The sequence below is a fragment of the Callorhinus ursinus genome, unplaced genomic scaffold, assembly GCF_003265705.2.
Source record: "Callorhinus ursinus isolate GAN/ISIS: 27379988/994484 unplaced genomic scaffold, GSC_fseal_2.0 scaffold62, whole genome shotgun sequence".
In the NCBI taxonomy this organism is placed as follows: Eukaryota; Metazoa; Chordata; class Mammalia; order Carnivora; family Otariidae; genus Callorhinus; species Callorhinus ursinus.
Genome location: NW_027397124.1, coordinates 6,124,855 through 6,140,863, shown reverse-complemented (window position 1 = coordinate 6,140,863; position 16,009 = coordinate 6,124,855). Strand labels below are relative to the sequence as shown.

Here is a 16,009-nt window from a genome sequence, read left to right as displayed (position 1 = left end):
ATTGAGGCTGGACCCACATTCCTTAAAATCACATGACTTCTGAATTAAGACTGTGTATCTCATCACTTTACAATATAAAAGCAGTAACTCAGAGACATACAGTAGGATATTGTCTGAAAAAGGAAGGACAGGAGGAGCATTTGAAAGGGCTTGCCACATTCTGGGCATGATGCCTTCACTACTTGCAGTTCTTTTTCATTAAGTTCATACGTACTGTACACGAAATGTCAAAAATTCAGTATTTGCTACCATGTACGTAGTTACTTGGTTTTTTGGCTAGTTTTGCACCTGTGGTGTAATGAATAAATGGAGCACAGCAAGCCTCCCATGTCTGTGTATGATTGTCAGTTTTCAGATGCTGACCCAACATATTCTTAAACAAGCCCCTGATCATTTTTATTGTATGTATGTATTTATCTATCTATCTATTTTGTGGCGCTGACCAAGTTCTAGTCTTATCAATAAAAGTCATGTTTGGAAAGTTGTGTAGCACTTCACAGTTTATAAAGCATTCTATTATACAAGACGCATTTGAGTCTTAAAATAATTTTGTGAGGTAGGCATATTAGTTATATTAACTTGGTGGTTTTCCGTAGCAAATATATCTGCTTCTACCTCTTCTCCCACTATATCCCGTGCTAGAGTAATCGCCTCCTTTCTTAGCTGCAAGTGGTAGGCTAACTATTCCTAGGTTTAAATGAATGTTGAGAAATTAGACCTTTTATAGTTGGAAATAAAACAGCTTTCCATACATCTGAATTTTTTGCTCACTACAGGTGGGCTGACAGGTTCAGGTGTAGAAAGACAGGGGGATACCCAAGCCTAGAATATGACAGATTTCAGTGGTCACAGCAAAAGATACAGTAGTGGTTACAGAGTGGTTCTTTCCTGTCAGCTTAACCTAAAACTTGAACTAAAATGATTTTTAGAAAATGAAGATTATTTTATTATAATTATTATTATTTTTGGAAACTGCTTTGAGCTCAAATGTGTTTCTAGCATAGTATTTGAAAAACTCCTACAAATAAGTTGGTATGGTTTGGAGCTGGTAAACATTCTCTGTCTGCATCGTAAGATGATACACATCAGTAGTTTGTTCCCCCTGTGTCCTGCCTTATGTGGTTACCACAGGGTTTTTCTGGCCTGTTCTAAAATATCTTCAGCCTGGCATAAATTTCCTTCATCACATTCAACTTTGTGTTATATCTGATCATGTGTTGAGGAATGAATGTGTAAATCTTATGTTATCTTGCCTGCCATAGTGTAAGTTTTTTAATGGCTGGGGTGATGCATGAGTCACCTTTGTTACTTCTCAGAGCCTAGTTCAGTTTTTCATACATAGTAGGAACTCAACATTTATTGAATTGACCTGAATTAGTATTGGTTATGTCATTGTTACATTGGTTGCATTATTCAGTGACAAATGTAAAAGGAAAATGTATAAGAGCAATTAAAGATATGATCTCATTGAATTTCTTTTTATTGATTTCCTTTATTTGATATGTGTTGTTTTGCATGGACACTATCTTTGTATTTGGCTATTTACCCATGTCCCTTGACAAAACTTATAGACGATGAGTTGACATTTAATCCAACTTCTTACAAGAAAATTGTCTGGTATATGTGGGGCGAGTGTGAATATAACAGACTCCTAATACTTTCAGATTACTTGGAAAACACTTTATGTGGTGGCTTTGGATAGATTTATTTCTATCTCTTGAGTTTAGTAAGGAGCCCCACATCCTTGGGAGTTTCGTGAAGTAAATGTGTAAACCCCATGACAAAATGTGCTTATACATTTTCAAAAGCCAGGATTAGTCTTGACTTAACAGAAACCAGCCTTCGGGTTTTAAATTACAATTGTCTGTACATATGTTGACATTCGAATAGAAATCATCTGAAGTTTTGTCTTTTGTACATAATAGTACCGGGAAACCCAAACATGAGTGGTTTCTCCAGAAAGATTCCGAAGGGGACACACCTTCTCTTATCAACTGGCCTTCCAGGTATCTCCCGAGCTGAACCTCTTGGCTTATGTGTAGTGAGTGCTTCTTCCCTGCTGACTTGCCTTGCTGTCCCACACGTTACCAAGTGCTAACTCTCTTCTTGCCCTCTGTTAATGGCAGTGCATTTGAAAATGATGTGTTCACAAGGGGCTGCTGGAAGTTACTTTTAGAACGTTTGCTTTTCTCCTCCAATCGCCCTAATCCCTGCTAATAGTATTCCCCCTTCTTCTTTTTTCCTCTCTTTGGAAATCTTTTTGATGACACTTCTTGCTTCTCTCCTTTCAAACCAACCTGCATACCGTCAACTGGGGGCAGTCGTGAGGAGGCTCTTGGTTGCTCTCCTCTGGAGTCACACTAACTAACCAGCTAGTGTCCCATCTGTTCTACACCCCCTCCGCCCAGCGCTTCCAGCCTTCTCCTTGTCCCTAAACCAATAGTTAATTTTCACCAGTTGCACTTAGGGCATGTGGTTTTAAAGGCAGACAAAAAAACCCCTATCATTTCATTTTTAAGGTTGGGGGCAGGGAGAGGCGGAAGGAGTGAGAATGACTAAGTCTCTGGTAGGACAAAGCACCCATATACTGAGTTTCTAATAGTCACTTTGTTCTCAGCTGAGGACAACATTCAGATTGTCTCTGATTAGAAGGACACATTCCACAGGAGAACTTGAACCACATTTCAGTCTTCTTTTGATTAACAAAGCTTATAAATATGAAAACCTCCAACACTGGCTAGTCTCTGGGAAAAAATAACAACTCAGAATGCTTTTTTTTTTTTCCTCCTGAATTGTTCATGGTAACTGCCTTTTATGTGTGTCTTTGATTTTTTTGTTAACGAAATATACATAGATATCCTGTATCTGATGTTGAAAAACACGTAGGAGTTTACATCAAATTTAGCAGGGTGCATGTCATTTAAGGAATTATTCTCTTCCAAAACTGTCATAAATAATTATTTTTGCTAACTAATCTTCAGTACATGAAGGTTTATATTCCCCTAAGAAATCACTTTTCCCACTCCAAAAACGTGTTTTACCTTTTAAGGATTATTGCCAATTAGTAATCCATTCTTGAACAGCTTCAATGGTTTCTCCTTTCTCACTATGTGGCATTTCAGAAAGCAAAGATAAGTACCAGCTAACACTATTAAATGGTTACTCTCTGCTAAGAGTACTTAGTACTAAGCCACCCAAGTGCTTTGCCAACATCACATTACATTTTGTCACTACAATTTCCATTTAAAAACAAGGCAACTGAGCCAGGTAAGTTGCCTGAGACCACACAGATAGAACTGGGTGAGCTAGGTTTGAACCCAGGTCTCTGAGGTGCCCCTGGCCAGAGCTCTTGGCTACTTTGCTTCTGCAGTGATAGAAAAAGGGCTGTAGCTTTTAAACTGGATTTCAGTTTTGCTCTCAGATATTTAAATAGCTCTAAAAACGAGAGCAATCTCTTTTCACATGAGTTTTTAACTAAGGGCCCAACAGTAATTCCAAAGGGGAGAAAACGTTTAGTCTGTTAGTTCTTTCAACAAATATCTTTTCTCTACAGTCTTCTTGGTGTGACAATGGTTAGTAGTAATGATGTCCAAACTGGTCACGTGTTTTAGGAATGAATGAATACATTCTGCATTGCATGAAAAAGCTTGGGAATGTTTAGTTGAGTGCTTGAAAGGGGTGATTGTTTGCTGTATCTTGAGCTCAATTAAAAAAATTAAAAAATCACCATGTTCTTACATTTCCAGGAGACAGTGAAATTACATTTGGTCAATAGGTGTGTGTATACCTGGAAACTCCCCCCAGAGCCCACACGCAAGGCCTGTATGGGTGGAGGGTTTACGGATTCCCACCAACAGCCTTGGTGTGCCCTCATGCATGCTGTTTTTGTATATTAATGGATTTTCCCATGACTTCTGGTCATTCATTTAGTCAGAAGGCATCCATTCTCACCCAGGATGGCATCTGAGCCATCTCAGCTTTATGGAGGGTGGAGTGAGTTTGGCACCACACTGGCGTCTCTACGCACATTTGGAGACTCAAAATCGTTCATCCGCAGGCAGTGGGTTTCTGACATTAACCACCAGAAATGCACTGTCACCAGTGGTTCTGCCTTTGGGTGGATTTCCATTCACGGGTAATCTATGGTCCACGCATGCTTTCTCCCCGTGAAGCAGTTACTGCACTTTGCAACTTAAATCCTTTTTCTTTCTTAAAGAGTTAAGGTTAGAGAAAAAATGGTGAAAGAGGAGAGTGCTCGAAGCAGCCCTGAGGTGGCCTCCGAGCCCTTCACTCAGAGGAGACATCAGCCAGTGCCCGTCCATTGCTCATCCTTTCAGTCAGAAAATTCGGCCTTCGATAGGGTCTCGAGCAAGGCAGCCAGCTCCACGGGACAGCCAATCCGAGGCTATGTCCAATCGGCAGACCCCATTCACACGGCCACGCTGGTGACCTCAGAGATCCCAGAAAATTTATCTGAATGCAGCTGGGGGGGGTCAGCCACCCAGCATGTCAGAAAGCCTCCCACCTTGAAGGTTCTAGAAAGTGAGAGAAGGGATACCCCAGTTCTCCATATTTGTGAATCGAAAGCAGAGGAAGCTACGCTCTTCACTGAAGCTCTCGAGAAAAGCAGGAAATCACTTTTGGCTTTGGAGGATCACGGGCCTACGAGAAGCCACGAAGATCCCTCTGGAAACGAAGACTTCAGCAAGCCTGCTGTGAGCACAATCACCTCAGAACATCAGAAGGAACCAGAGAGTCTGTCGCCCCCGCCTCCAGCTCAGCAACAACCCACTGAGAGGATCAGCAGACAAGAAGTGGTTTTATATGTTCAGAGCCAGCCCGTGTCCCAAGATGCCAGGGCGACAGGCCACAGAAAGGAAGTCCTGACGAAGAAACGCAAGGTCCTCACCCGCTCCCTGTCTGACTACACGGGCCCCCCTCAGCTGCAGGCCCTGAAGTGTAAGGCCCCCACGTCCAGGCAAGAACCAGAGCTGCAGAGTTCCAAAGCTGAAGGGGCCCCCCCGGACGTCAGCATGCTGGACACGAAGGTCTCTGTCGCCCAGCTCCGAAATGCATTTCTGGAGTCTGTCAATGCCAACAAGAAATCCGAACTGTAGGTGATGTTTCAAACATCCTCCTGATGTGTCACTTGCACGTCCTTGGCAGAATTATTCACTTCTCAACTTGTGGTGTGTCCTGCATTGAGTCATGTTAGCTTAGCTCACCAGTGTGCAGGGCAGACCGCACAGAAAATGGCTCAAAAACTACCATTCTGCTTCTGCCTACTAATGGGGAGTTACAGTACTGGGTCGCTGGAATGCTCCACCTCCTATAAGCGCATGGTCGGGGCATGCAGCGGGACTTGGCGGTGTCTGGGCCTTGCCTCACTGAGATGCATAAACCTTTGCTTTATTCTCTCTCTCTGTCTCTCCTCTCCCTTCTGTACACTCCCTCCCGATGATTCTAAAAGCCAATCCCGGGTGGAGAGGTCAACCAAAGGCGTTGGCTTGCCTACTGGTGTGGAACGGGAAAGAGGGTCCCGGAAACCAAGACGCTATTTTTCTCCCGGTGAAAGTAGGAAAACTTCCGAGAGATTTAGAACTCAACCTATAACCTCAGCAGAACGAAAGGATTCGGATAGGTAGGCATGCGTGATGTGTAGTTCTGTAGTCTAGGAACGTAAAAGCAGTCGTACAGGATTTTCCCATAGTGATGGTCCTGGCGCTGTTTAAATGGGATGTGGTGATTTCATCATTCTTCCATCTAATCTATAAGAGATACTTATGTGGCTTGTATACATGTATTTTTAAAGAACACTGCCCGTGACAACAGGATCACGATACAGTTTTACATTGCATTCAGATGGTAAGAAGTGAGACACATTATTTTTCTTCATTTGCTCCTTTGCATTTCTTATGCCCTCATTAAATTAGAATCCACAGTGAGTAGTCACCAGATTTTCCAGTGCAAAGAACTAGGGATTTTATATTCGTTTTATAAATGTCTGTCTACTTGTCATATCTGAGTTTTACACGATCCTATGCTTATGCATAGAGATGATGAGGTTTGTCTACAAAGTGACCAGTTGTGTTTAATAAGTCACACTCAGTTCTGGTTTGTCTCCACGAGGTGTGCACCTGGCTGGGTTGTGTGCCCGCGCACTCCACCGTGTCCATTAACACCTGTACCTGTGTATTCACAACAAGAATTGCTAGCAGGATGATATTCTTTAAAAGATGTCAATTGAATTTTTACTTTTGTTTTTACTTTAACTTTTAATCTGATGTTTTATTTAGATCTTCTATTCCCACCGGCTAATTTTTTGTTATTATTATTTGCCTAATGTCTTTCCTAGGTCTGCTTCGAATTCAGAAATGCCAACTGCTGAGGGCAAGTATCTGTTTTCCTTTTGCCGCTTCTCTGTCATCTCACCCAGATTAGGTTTCCTGAAGATTTTGCTCTTTGAGAGGATGACATTATGGAGCATACCGATTTCTTTTCTGCAGGTTTTTTTTTTTTTTTTTTTCTGTGAGTCTAATAAAACCTAGTTGAGATTCTCGGGTGAGCTTTTCCCTATTTTTGAGAGAGTTAGAACTGTGGAATGAATAATATTAAAACAACTGATTGGCTAAAGCAGCAGCTTTTTGTTAATTTATTGTTACTATGTAACAATAAAGAAGAGAAATTCCTTGCATAAAATCTATTCTTAAACTTCAATTGTTCAAATATCATCATAGAAAATTCCTGTCCAGACAGAGTTTTGTCTGGTTAGTTGCAATGGAAATTAGCACCTTTTCACTGAGCAGAAGAATGGGATCCCTCCAAGGGGAAAATATTGCCAATTGTAATTTTTGGTACATCCATTCGTATGTTCAAAGGATTTCCAGGGCAGCCTTGGGAAACTTTTCAGAGACTTCACCTACATTTTTCTAATGATGTTCAGTTTTTATTTTGTGGCCTTTTACAGATGAAGAAAAGGTAGACGAACGAGCCAAGCTGAGTGTCGCTGCCAAGAGGCTGCTTTTCAGGGTAAGGTGTGCCGAAGTGCTTGAAGCGAAACCGTCCCCCTGCTCCCTGCATGGGGCCCCTCCGGCCCCCCTTGCCCCAGCCCACATGCTTCTGTATGAGCCCCGGGCTGGTGTGACCCCTGCTGACACCACACAGGTGCACACTTCTGAGAATGATGTGAACCTCACGGGGAATCCCTCCCAGGAGCCCTGTTAGGGGAACAGAGCAGAGACTCTGCGGCCCCAGTGTCCTTTCCTCAAACGTATAAGGATTCCGCATTGTTTCTGATCCTAGGAAATGGAAAAATCATTTGATGAGAAGAACGCTCCAAAGCAACGCTCCAGAAATGCTGCCGTGGAACAAAGACTACGGCGGCTACAGGACAGATCCCACACGCAGCCCGTTACCACTGAGGAAGTGGCCATTGCAGCCACGTAAGTCCCCCCTTGTGACCTCATGGCCTCGGCTGAAATGTCTTCGTGGAAAAAAAAAAAAAGGAGTTAAAGCCTTTTAAGTAAAAATGAAGCGATCAGAACATGGTTTGGTTAGACGCCACAGAGACGTTCGTACTTTGGGATTTTCCTTACTGTGGTCTCTCTGAACTTTGTAACAGGGTGTTTTGCTGTTGTATCTCCTAGAAAAACCTCAAGAGGAATTTTAATTTTTTTGGTCTGTGCCTTTCTTAATCTTTTTTACAATGGAAAGTGTAAACCATGAGATTAATATAATGAGCCCCCGTGTACTGACCACCCAGTTTCAACGGTCAGCAGCCTGGCCGGTCTTGCTCTTCCCACACCCCATCCACTTCCTTTCCTCCTGCTTTGTTTTCAGGCGAACCCCGGATATCATTTCTTCCATAAATATTTCAACAGATATCTCAAAAAAGATAAGGGGTTTGAGGGTTTTGTTTTGTTTTCTTTGAATTTGTTTTTTTTTTTTAAAGATTTTATTTATTTATTTGAGAGAGAGAGAATGAGAGATAGAGAGCACGAGAGGGAAGAGGGTCAGAGGGAGAAGCAGACTCCCTGCCGAGCAGGAAGCCCAACGTGGGACTCGATCCCGGGACTCCAGGATCATGACCTGAGCCGAAGGCAGTCGCTTAACCAACTGAGCCACCCAGGCGCCCCTTGAATTTGTTTTTAAATAATCACCAAACAACTTAAAAAGTTCCTTGGAAATTTGATGACATTCCGTACTTGAGCAGTCTGTTCCAGTATCTTCAGAATGAATTTCCCAAAGTAATTCACTCAAAGATAATTGCTTCAATCAAGTGAAGACTTTTACTGGGTTTTTAACAATTGTTTCGGTGCTTCCCCCAACACACCCACGGTCTTCCCGGAGAAAGCATGTTCATCTCATTCAGGGCATGGACACCCCAGGAGGTGTCTGTGTCGCAGCCCACACCTGTGGGCCTGCTGTTCAAGCAACTCCCTCACTTTCTAACCCAGCTATTGGTCAGCTTCGTGGTGTATTTGTGGAGGAGCACTTCTTAGGTTCATTAGGAACTCTGAGCAGGTCGGCTCTTTTGGTTTTTTAATGTTTGAGGGGCTGTTGTATACCAAGAAGCAACTACTCATGGGAGCAAAACAATAAATATAAACAAAAATTCTCACCTTGTACGGCTCCCTGAAGCTACTTTGATGTGCGTGTAGGTTATATGAGGATACTGATTTTTTTACAAAATAGATTGAGAACTACATTCTAAAACATGAGCGTAATCTACTGATTTTCTGGTGGTTGATATTAGCTTTTTCTTAAGTTATTTTTAAAAATCAGGACCTTTATTCTGAAGTCAGGGTAAATCCTTTCCAAGCTTTAAAAACCTAATCTTATTCCATTCACCTTGCGTTGCCTGTGTCTCTTATTTCCTAAGTTTGTAATTGCTTTTCAGGTTCTTTTGTAATTTCCCCCAGAATACTTAGTAAATAATTTTGTTAAAATATTTATTTACTGTTTCTGAATTAAAACTATGTTTTCCTTTAATGCTTCTTTTCTTCTCTCTCCTCATGAATGTTCCTTCCTTGGCAATTGTTTTTAAAGTGAACCTATCCCTGCTTCGTGCTCTGTGGCCTCCCAGCCTGTAATGGCAAGACTTCCTAGTCCCAGTGTAGCTAAGAGCACTATACAGCCTGCCAGGTACTGGACAGTAGCTGCATGTGGCCCTCAGGGCAAAGGTCCTAGATAGCAGATGCATCTCATAATCTTGAATGCCTTTCATGTGTTTGAGAAACGAGTCAGTGCAATGAGTTGCTGTGGGGATGGGTGCCATTTTGTTTTGTTGTAGTGTGAGACACTGCTAACTTCATGTAGGCCTGCATGAGGAAAGCTTTCATCTCCCTGCTTACATCATGTTTTGGAACTAGGATCACACTAACTCACTCGTCATTTGTTTTGTTTCTGTTTTTCATAATCACGGTCATCTCTAAGAAATTTCATCCTCCATCTAAATGACTAGCACTTAATAAAGATTAATAGGAAAATGAGGAATCAACATGAATGTTGAAATCCCAGTAATACCCCAGTTTCTGTAAGCACTTGTAGTCATAAATACATGCTAGAAACAAACTTATCTGTTTCTAACATATAGAGAGACAAGGCCATGACTTTTTGGGATTGAGACAATAATCGTTTATGGTGTCTGAACTTAGCTGTTTTACTATTAAGCTTTGAATTGTGGTGTTTTGAAAGTATGGCCTTACGGCACGTAGGTATCCCCTGTTTCACCGCGAGGGGCCAAAACACAAGGGCCAAAAATAAGATTTAAAAGAAGTCAAACGGCAGTGCAGAAATAGACCTGGCCCCACCCAGAAGCTGGGGTCTGTCCAGGAAAGTAGGTGGCCGTTACTCTCCTCTCTCCACACTATACCTCGGAAACACATGAGAATCAGGTTGCCTTTGTTACTATCTTCATGATGCCCTGGAACGCTGACAATGCTCTTTAGTCTGGGGCAACTTGTGAATTGGTGATTACTTAGAATTAAGACAGAATATACTGTCCGCTGGGTTTGGGAACTGGATTTGCCAGTGGCCTCAACCCACGTTGTCATAAACCTTCCAAGATCCACCGTGACCAGGTAACAGGAGGCCTTCTCCTACACCTGGAATCTGGAAGGATTTAATAGCACCTGAAATGTTCTTCACTTTTCAAGGTGCTGGGAGTTACAGGTCTAAGTACCTTTTAGAAAACTGGTAGAAAGCTCTGAGAGAAAATGCTGCACTGAAGAAGGGAAGGAATCTTTAAAATCGATCCATTTGTGTTTAGCAAGTGAAAATCCAAACTCATTACAGATATGTTGTTGACAGAATGACTATATTATTTCCTAGTTCTATAAAATGAAAAGAATACCTCGGAACTACATGTTTATTTTTTTTAAAGATTGATTTATTTGTGAGGGAGAGAGGATGGGAGTGGGTGATGGAGGCAGAGGGAGAGAGAGAAAGAGAATCTCAAGCAGACTCTGTGCTGAGTGCAGATCCTGATGGCGGGGAGAGGGGGGTCGATCTCACGACCCTGAGATCATGACCTGAGCCGAAACCAAGAGTCAGATGCTCCACCGACTGAGCCACCTAGGTGCCCCTGAACCACATATTTAGATAACATCTAGACATGCCATAGATAATGTCTTGGGAGTCCCTAGGCCTGATTTGTTGTTGATACCACTGAAACAGTGTCTCTCTAAGATAAGGTATATCCAAGCTGACTTCAGTTCCTTCAAGAAGAAATTCACTTTTTAGAAATAATTCAGAGATAAAGTTCTGCTCTTTGTGAAATTAGTAATGCCAGTGTCCCCACCCTCCCCTGCTACTCACAGGCTTGTTAATAGCTAAACAGTGCCTATACCTGTCTTAAATTTCTGTAGGGAGAAACCAGTCCTTTTCAAAATTAAGTGATGCTTGGAAGAGAGTTAATATTCAAAATTTAGCAGCGGGCTTTTGTTTGTGTTTATCTGTGTCACTGTTTTTTTTGTTTTTTTTTTATCCCTTTCAGATTACAGGCATCTGCTCACCACAAAGCTTTAGCCAGAGACCCGGCAAATGAGGGTAAAGATTCTGCTGAACAAGGTGAACCTGACTCCTCCACTCTGAGCTTAGCAGAGAAGTTGGCCTTGTTTAACAAATTGTCCCAGCCAGTCTCAAAAGCTATTTCTACCCGAAACAGAATAGACATGAGACAGAGGAGAATGAATGCTCGCTATCAAACTCAGCCCGTCACACTTGGAGAGGTGGAACAGGTGGGTAGGCTGTGAACTCATCCAGGTTGCGGGTAGGTGCTTAAAATAGAGGACCACGGTGTTGGCTCCTAGATAGAATTAAGGTGATAAACTGTGTTACCTGTCGGGAATTTGGTAATAACTTCTTTCCTAAGAAATATAGCCATGCCAAGTACCTTTTTCTTTTCTTATTTTCATAATTTGCTTGCTGAAATCATCTGGAATGAGTCCTTTATGGAGAGAAAAATAGGCTGCACAATCTGCTTTTCACCCAGATGATTTTGATTAGTGAGATGCATTATATAAAATACGTCTTCCCTCTAAGATAAGCAGTGAAACCGCATCAAATGTAATAGTTCATTCTATGTCATTCCCTAAACTGAGATTCATGTAGATGGTATTTTTGAGTCAGCTTTTTGTACTTTAACTGTGTCCTCCCAGGTGCAAAGTGGAAAGCTCATACCTTTTTCACCTACTGTTAACACATCTGTGTCCACCATGACATCTACGGTCATGCCAATGTACGCAGGGGATCTTCGGACAAAGCGGTCTGTGGACGACAACATGAGTGCCGTTGACTATAAGTTTCCTTCTTCGATCGAAAATTCAGATTCTCCGGTTAGAAGCATCCTGAAGTCCCAAGCCTGGCAGCCTTCAGCAGAGAGTAGTGGGAGCAGAGGAATGTTGAGAGAGTTTGCAGAGACAGAAAGCAAAAGAGTCCTGACAGGTGGAGATGGTGGTAAAAAGTACGGGTCCTTTGAGGAAGCAGAGCCATCCTGCCCTACCTTTAACAGAATCCGGGAAGGAGACAGCCTTAAGGAACCCAAATACACTGTTCCAAGGAAGGGCAGCCTGGAACTAGCCCATCCTCCCATCGCCCACCTTGGTGATGAACTGAAGGAATTCTCCATGGGTAAAAGCATCGCACAGGGGAGCCCAGACTTGAAGGACAGGCAGCCCTTTGAAGAGAAGGTCGACATGGAGAATGTCCCAAGAAGGAAGTTTTCGCTAAGAGGTAGGTTACTGCTCCAAAAACCACCTGGGTTTTTGGTGTCTGCTTGATTGGTTGTGTGTGTCTGTGATTATTTTTAATTAAAGTAGGAGGACAGTTTATAACTCGTATCGATTACAAATCACGGGTGAATCCTACTCTTCCCCTTGAATCTGACCTGTTCAGTGGATTAATCAGTTTTTCAACAATAAAAATAACTGGAGCTCTCTCACACATCCTGACAAGGATTCTTGATGACTTTGGGCACATTAACTCACATAAGGATCTTGTGAGCTGCTAGCCCCGTCAGCCCCTCTTATGAGTTGGTGACCCCAAAGAGCTGAGTAAGCACAGGGGATGAGGACTTGAACCCAGGACTCCGGATTTCCAGACTCCTTCCGCAGTCCTGGTATGCAGACTAGTAAGCTATACTGCTTGGGGCTTTCATTCTCTTTCTGCATTTATACAAAATGATCACGTGTAACTTACCGTGGTGGTTTTAGTGTGTGATTCCAGCCATTTGAAATGTAAAAAGGATTGTTCGGGAGGAGGAGAAACATTTTGTAGTGTGTAGTGAAAGCTCCCTTCCTGTGTCTTGCACGCAGGAAAAGACCAGTTGTCACAAAACCATCTGCTCTGTGCAGTAACCTCCTGGGCAGATGGGTTTCCTTGCAGAGTTATAGCGTGCTACAGATTGGCATGAATCCATATGGATTGGGTGACCCCCCCACACACACCCCGGATTGCACTCCATGTGCAGGACCGCTGGGGGTGAATAGCTGGAGGAATGTCTGCCTGGAGGAGGGAATGCTGACGTGGCTTTTCTCCTTCCCAGCGGCAGAGTTCGGGGAGCCCTCTTCTGAGCAGACGGGCACAGCTGCCGGGAAGACTGTGGCCCCGACTGCAGCCCCCATGTCCTGGAGGCAGCATGATCCTGCAGAACCGGGGGAGGAGAAGTACTCCAGGAATCCGTGTGCAATGTTCGCTGCCGGAGACATCAAAATGCCTGCGGTGGAGGGCATCCTTGATTCAGCCAGCAAAACCATGTCCATTAAAGAAAGGTAACACGATCAAATGATTGCAGAGTAATTCTGTTGGGGATGGAGCTTGCAAGCTGCTCATAGAAAAAGCTGTGAGTAATGGGCAGAGATGACGTTGTGAGCACACAGGGGGTGGTGACGCTGGGGGAGTGCCAGTTTCAGCCTCAGACGTGGGTGCAAGCAGACGCAGACTTGTGCTTGTTTCGTTTGTTTGGGGTTCCGTTTTCTTTTTTACCTATGAAATTCTTGGACTGTCCCATGATGGGAGCAGAGATCTTGGCTCTTCCCCCATCAGACACGTGGCTTCAGACTGAATGCACGCACAGCTTTGTGACTGTTTGTCTATGTAAAGTGTATGTAGACGGAATGAAGATAAGCCCATATGTGGGACAGACATCTTTGGGATTCGAATCTAAGTTTAGTTTATCCTACAGAAAGTGAGAGGGAGAACTCTTCCGAACATTCTGTATCAGATAATAGCTATGAGAGATTACACTGGAGTATCGAGTAACACTGTAACCTCATTTCATTCAAAAAAAAAAAAAAAAACAAATGGAGTATTGATAGGAAACGTTTAAATGGGACAGGTACAAGGAGCCGGGGCTAAATATTTCAGGTTGTATTTTCCTTGTTAACCTTTAGCCACCATGGAATTAAGCAGCAAAAGATGTCGTAGCGATAAAAAGACTAGATGTGGAAAGATCTCTGTACTTTCCAGTGTGACCAGCTCAGCTACGCCCACCATCCACTCTGCCCACCTGGACCCTTCCTTAGCACCTCCCGCCATTTGGAAGCCTTCTTGCTCTGCCAGGCAGCGGTCACTCTGATGTCTCCGGATACATTTTGCACTACCTAAGACTATATATCAAACCGCGATCAAAATTCTTCATTCTGTCTTTCAAGCCAAGTTTTTTTGAGCATGGTGCATAAAAGGTTAGATAGATGGCCCCTGTCTCAACCAACAATTAGTAAGATTGTTGAATCTTACTTTTGCCTGTTTAAAATTCACAGTAGATCAGACTGCTGGATGGGGGCTTAGATGAAGGGGCTGATGTTACCCCATCAGCTAAATGAGAGTGAGGTCTTGAATCAGAGAAGCTGCCTGGGCTGTGCTGGCTTGAATTCCTTCTCCACCAAAACCTGGCCCAGAGAGACTTTGATCCCAGAGATCCTACTTCTGATAATCGGTTGCATGAGAAGGAAGAGACATCTATTAGCATAATTTATAAGGAGCATAGCTGCTAATAAAGGACGAGAGACACTTCTCTTAGAAACTATATCGCCAGTGATCTTCCCCCCTTATTTTGATAGTATTTTTATTTGTCCTTTGCTGAAAAACCAAAACTGCGTATTTTTACAGTCCATCTGTGATCATTTTTCCTGAAGTGGGGCTCTGATCCCTCCCTTTTGTTTAGAAAGAAAGACTGAAGCTTGACCTATTTCAAATAAGAATGCTCTTCATATATTATCTGGGCTTTCCTATTTCTTTCGTGAGGTGACATATAACATAGAACTTTCAAACCTTATTTTAACTTCTTCTGACTGCCCCGTTTTACCAAAGGAGGGGTTTGGTTCCAAGGGCCACTAAGGCCCACAGAGGACAATGGGACCAACCGCAGGTGCTGGTCTCCAGCTTCCCCTTGGTAGCTGGGGTGAGCTTGCTGCTCACCCACACCGGTGTGTTAGCAGCTCACCTGTGTCCCAGCTAGGACACTGAGCAGAGGACAGAAATGTCAACAAGGCAGCAGTGGTAGAAAGATTCGCCCTCGTCCTGCATGAATTTTCTCGATTCACATGTTCTTTGCATGGCTTATTTCCAATTCCATGTTCACATCAGACTCTTAGTAAGATGTAGAGCCTGGACTTTGCAGATTTCCTTCATCTTCTCTAGAAAACTTCAGCTCTCGCTTCCTCAGCCTCATGCACCCACATCTCTTTTCTGCTCTGGAGGTGGGCGTGTTGAGTCCTCCATCCTGAGGGGAGCCAGGGGGGTCATCTCCCGCCCTTGGAATTTCTCACGGATTTAGTGCTGAAGGCAGCCCTTACAGGGAGGCAATGCTATCCCCGTTTTGTACTTGTTAACTGGGACTTAGAAGTGTGTAACACCTAAAAAATTACAGGAAATCCTCAGTATGCTCCTCTTTTAGGGTAGGCCGGAGGTTCAAGGAAACATCCCTAAAGGCTCCTTTTCTTTCTTCCTCTTTGCTGACATCCAGAATGTCAAGTTTGAACTATAACTAGCACAACACTTAGGCTTCCATTGGCTTTTTCCACTGGATTAGTAAAATCAACTGTTTCATAACTGCCTAAATGATTTGGGTTTAAATTGCCCCTGTTTGGGTACTTCTTTGAAAAATATTGTAAGTTCAATGAATTGTGTGTTCTTTAGGGGTAAGACCTTTGAAAGCTCTTTTAAAGGATACTAGGCTATCAGAAATCTTATCCACAGTGACCGAAGCAACTGTGTCTGTGCTTTCCTATTCAGGAGAAGATCCCTAAAACAAAGGCAACAAAGCCAATCGCTCACTGGGAAATCGAACTCCCAGAATGGCGAAGAATGCGCCCCTTGGCCCTTGCCAGCCCGTAGCGGTCTGCCCCGCAGAGGCCCACTCTGGCCCCTGTGTCCCTGGCACCCCCCTCCTCCCACCCTCCCCTGCTCCCCACCAGCCAGAGGCTGCGTCCATGCTTCCCCCACAGGGACTGGAGGCTCTTGCTCAAGATTTCAGCCACCAGAGGGCCCCCAGATTGACGTAAGAATT

General features: G+C 43.4%; 1 protein-coding gene across 5 annotated transcripts in view; it reads left to right on the top strand.

Moving 5' to 3' along the window:
* The window catches only part of SVIL (supervillin), a 233,511-nt gene that overhangs the window by 156,068 nt on the left and 61,434 nt on the right, over window positions 1-16,009 (top strand). For 4 of the 5 annotated variants that reach the window (XM_073885529.1, XM_073885531.1, XM_073885530.1 and 1 more), the window contains 10 exons: window positions 1,926-2,006; window positions 4,217-5,113; window positions 5,471-5,641; window positions 6,356-6,390; window positions 6,968-7,029; window positions 7,303-7,442; window positions 9,049-9,144; window positions 10,997-11,240; window positions 11,661-12,234; window positions 13,046-13,271. In XM_073885529.1, the coding sequence (XP_073741630.1) occupies window positions 1,926-2,006; window positions 4,217-5,113; window positions 5,471-5,641; window positions 6,356-6,390; window positions 6,968-7,029; window positions 7,303-7,442; window positions 9,049-9,144; window positions 10,997-11,240; window positions 11,661-12,234; window positions 13,046-13,271 (2,526 nt within the window). The remainder of the gene's footprint in view (window positions 1-1,925; window positions 2,007-4,216; window positions 5,114-5,470; window positions 5,642-6,355; window positions 6,391-6,967; window positions 7,030-7,302; window positions 7,443-9,048; window positions 9,145-10,996; window positions 11,241-11,660; window positions 12,235-13,045; window positions 13,272-16,009) is intronic. The other variant, XM_073885532.1, reaches the window with a different exon arrangement.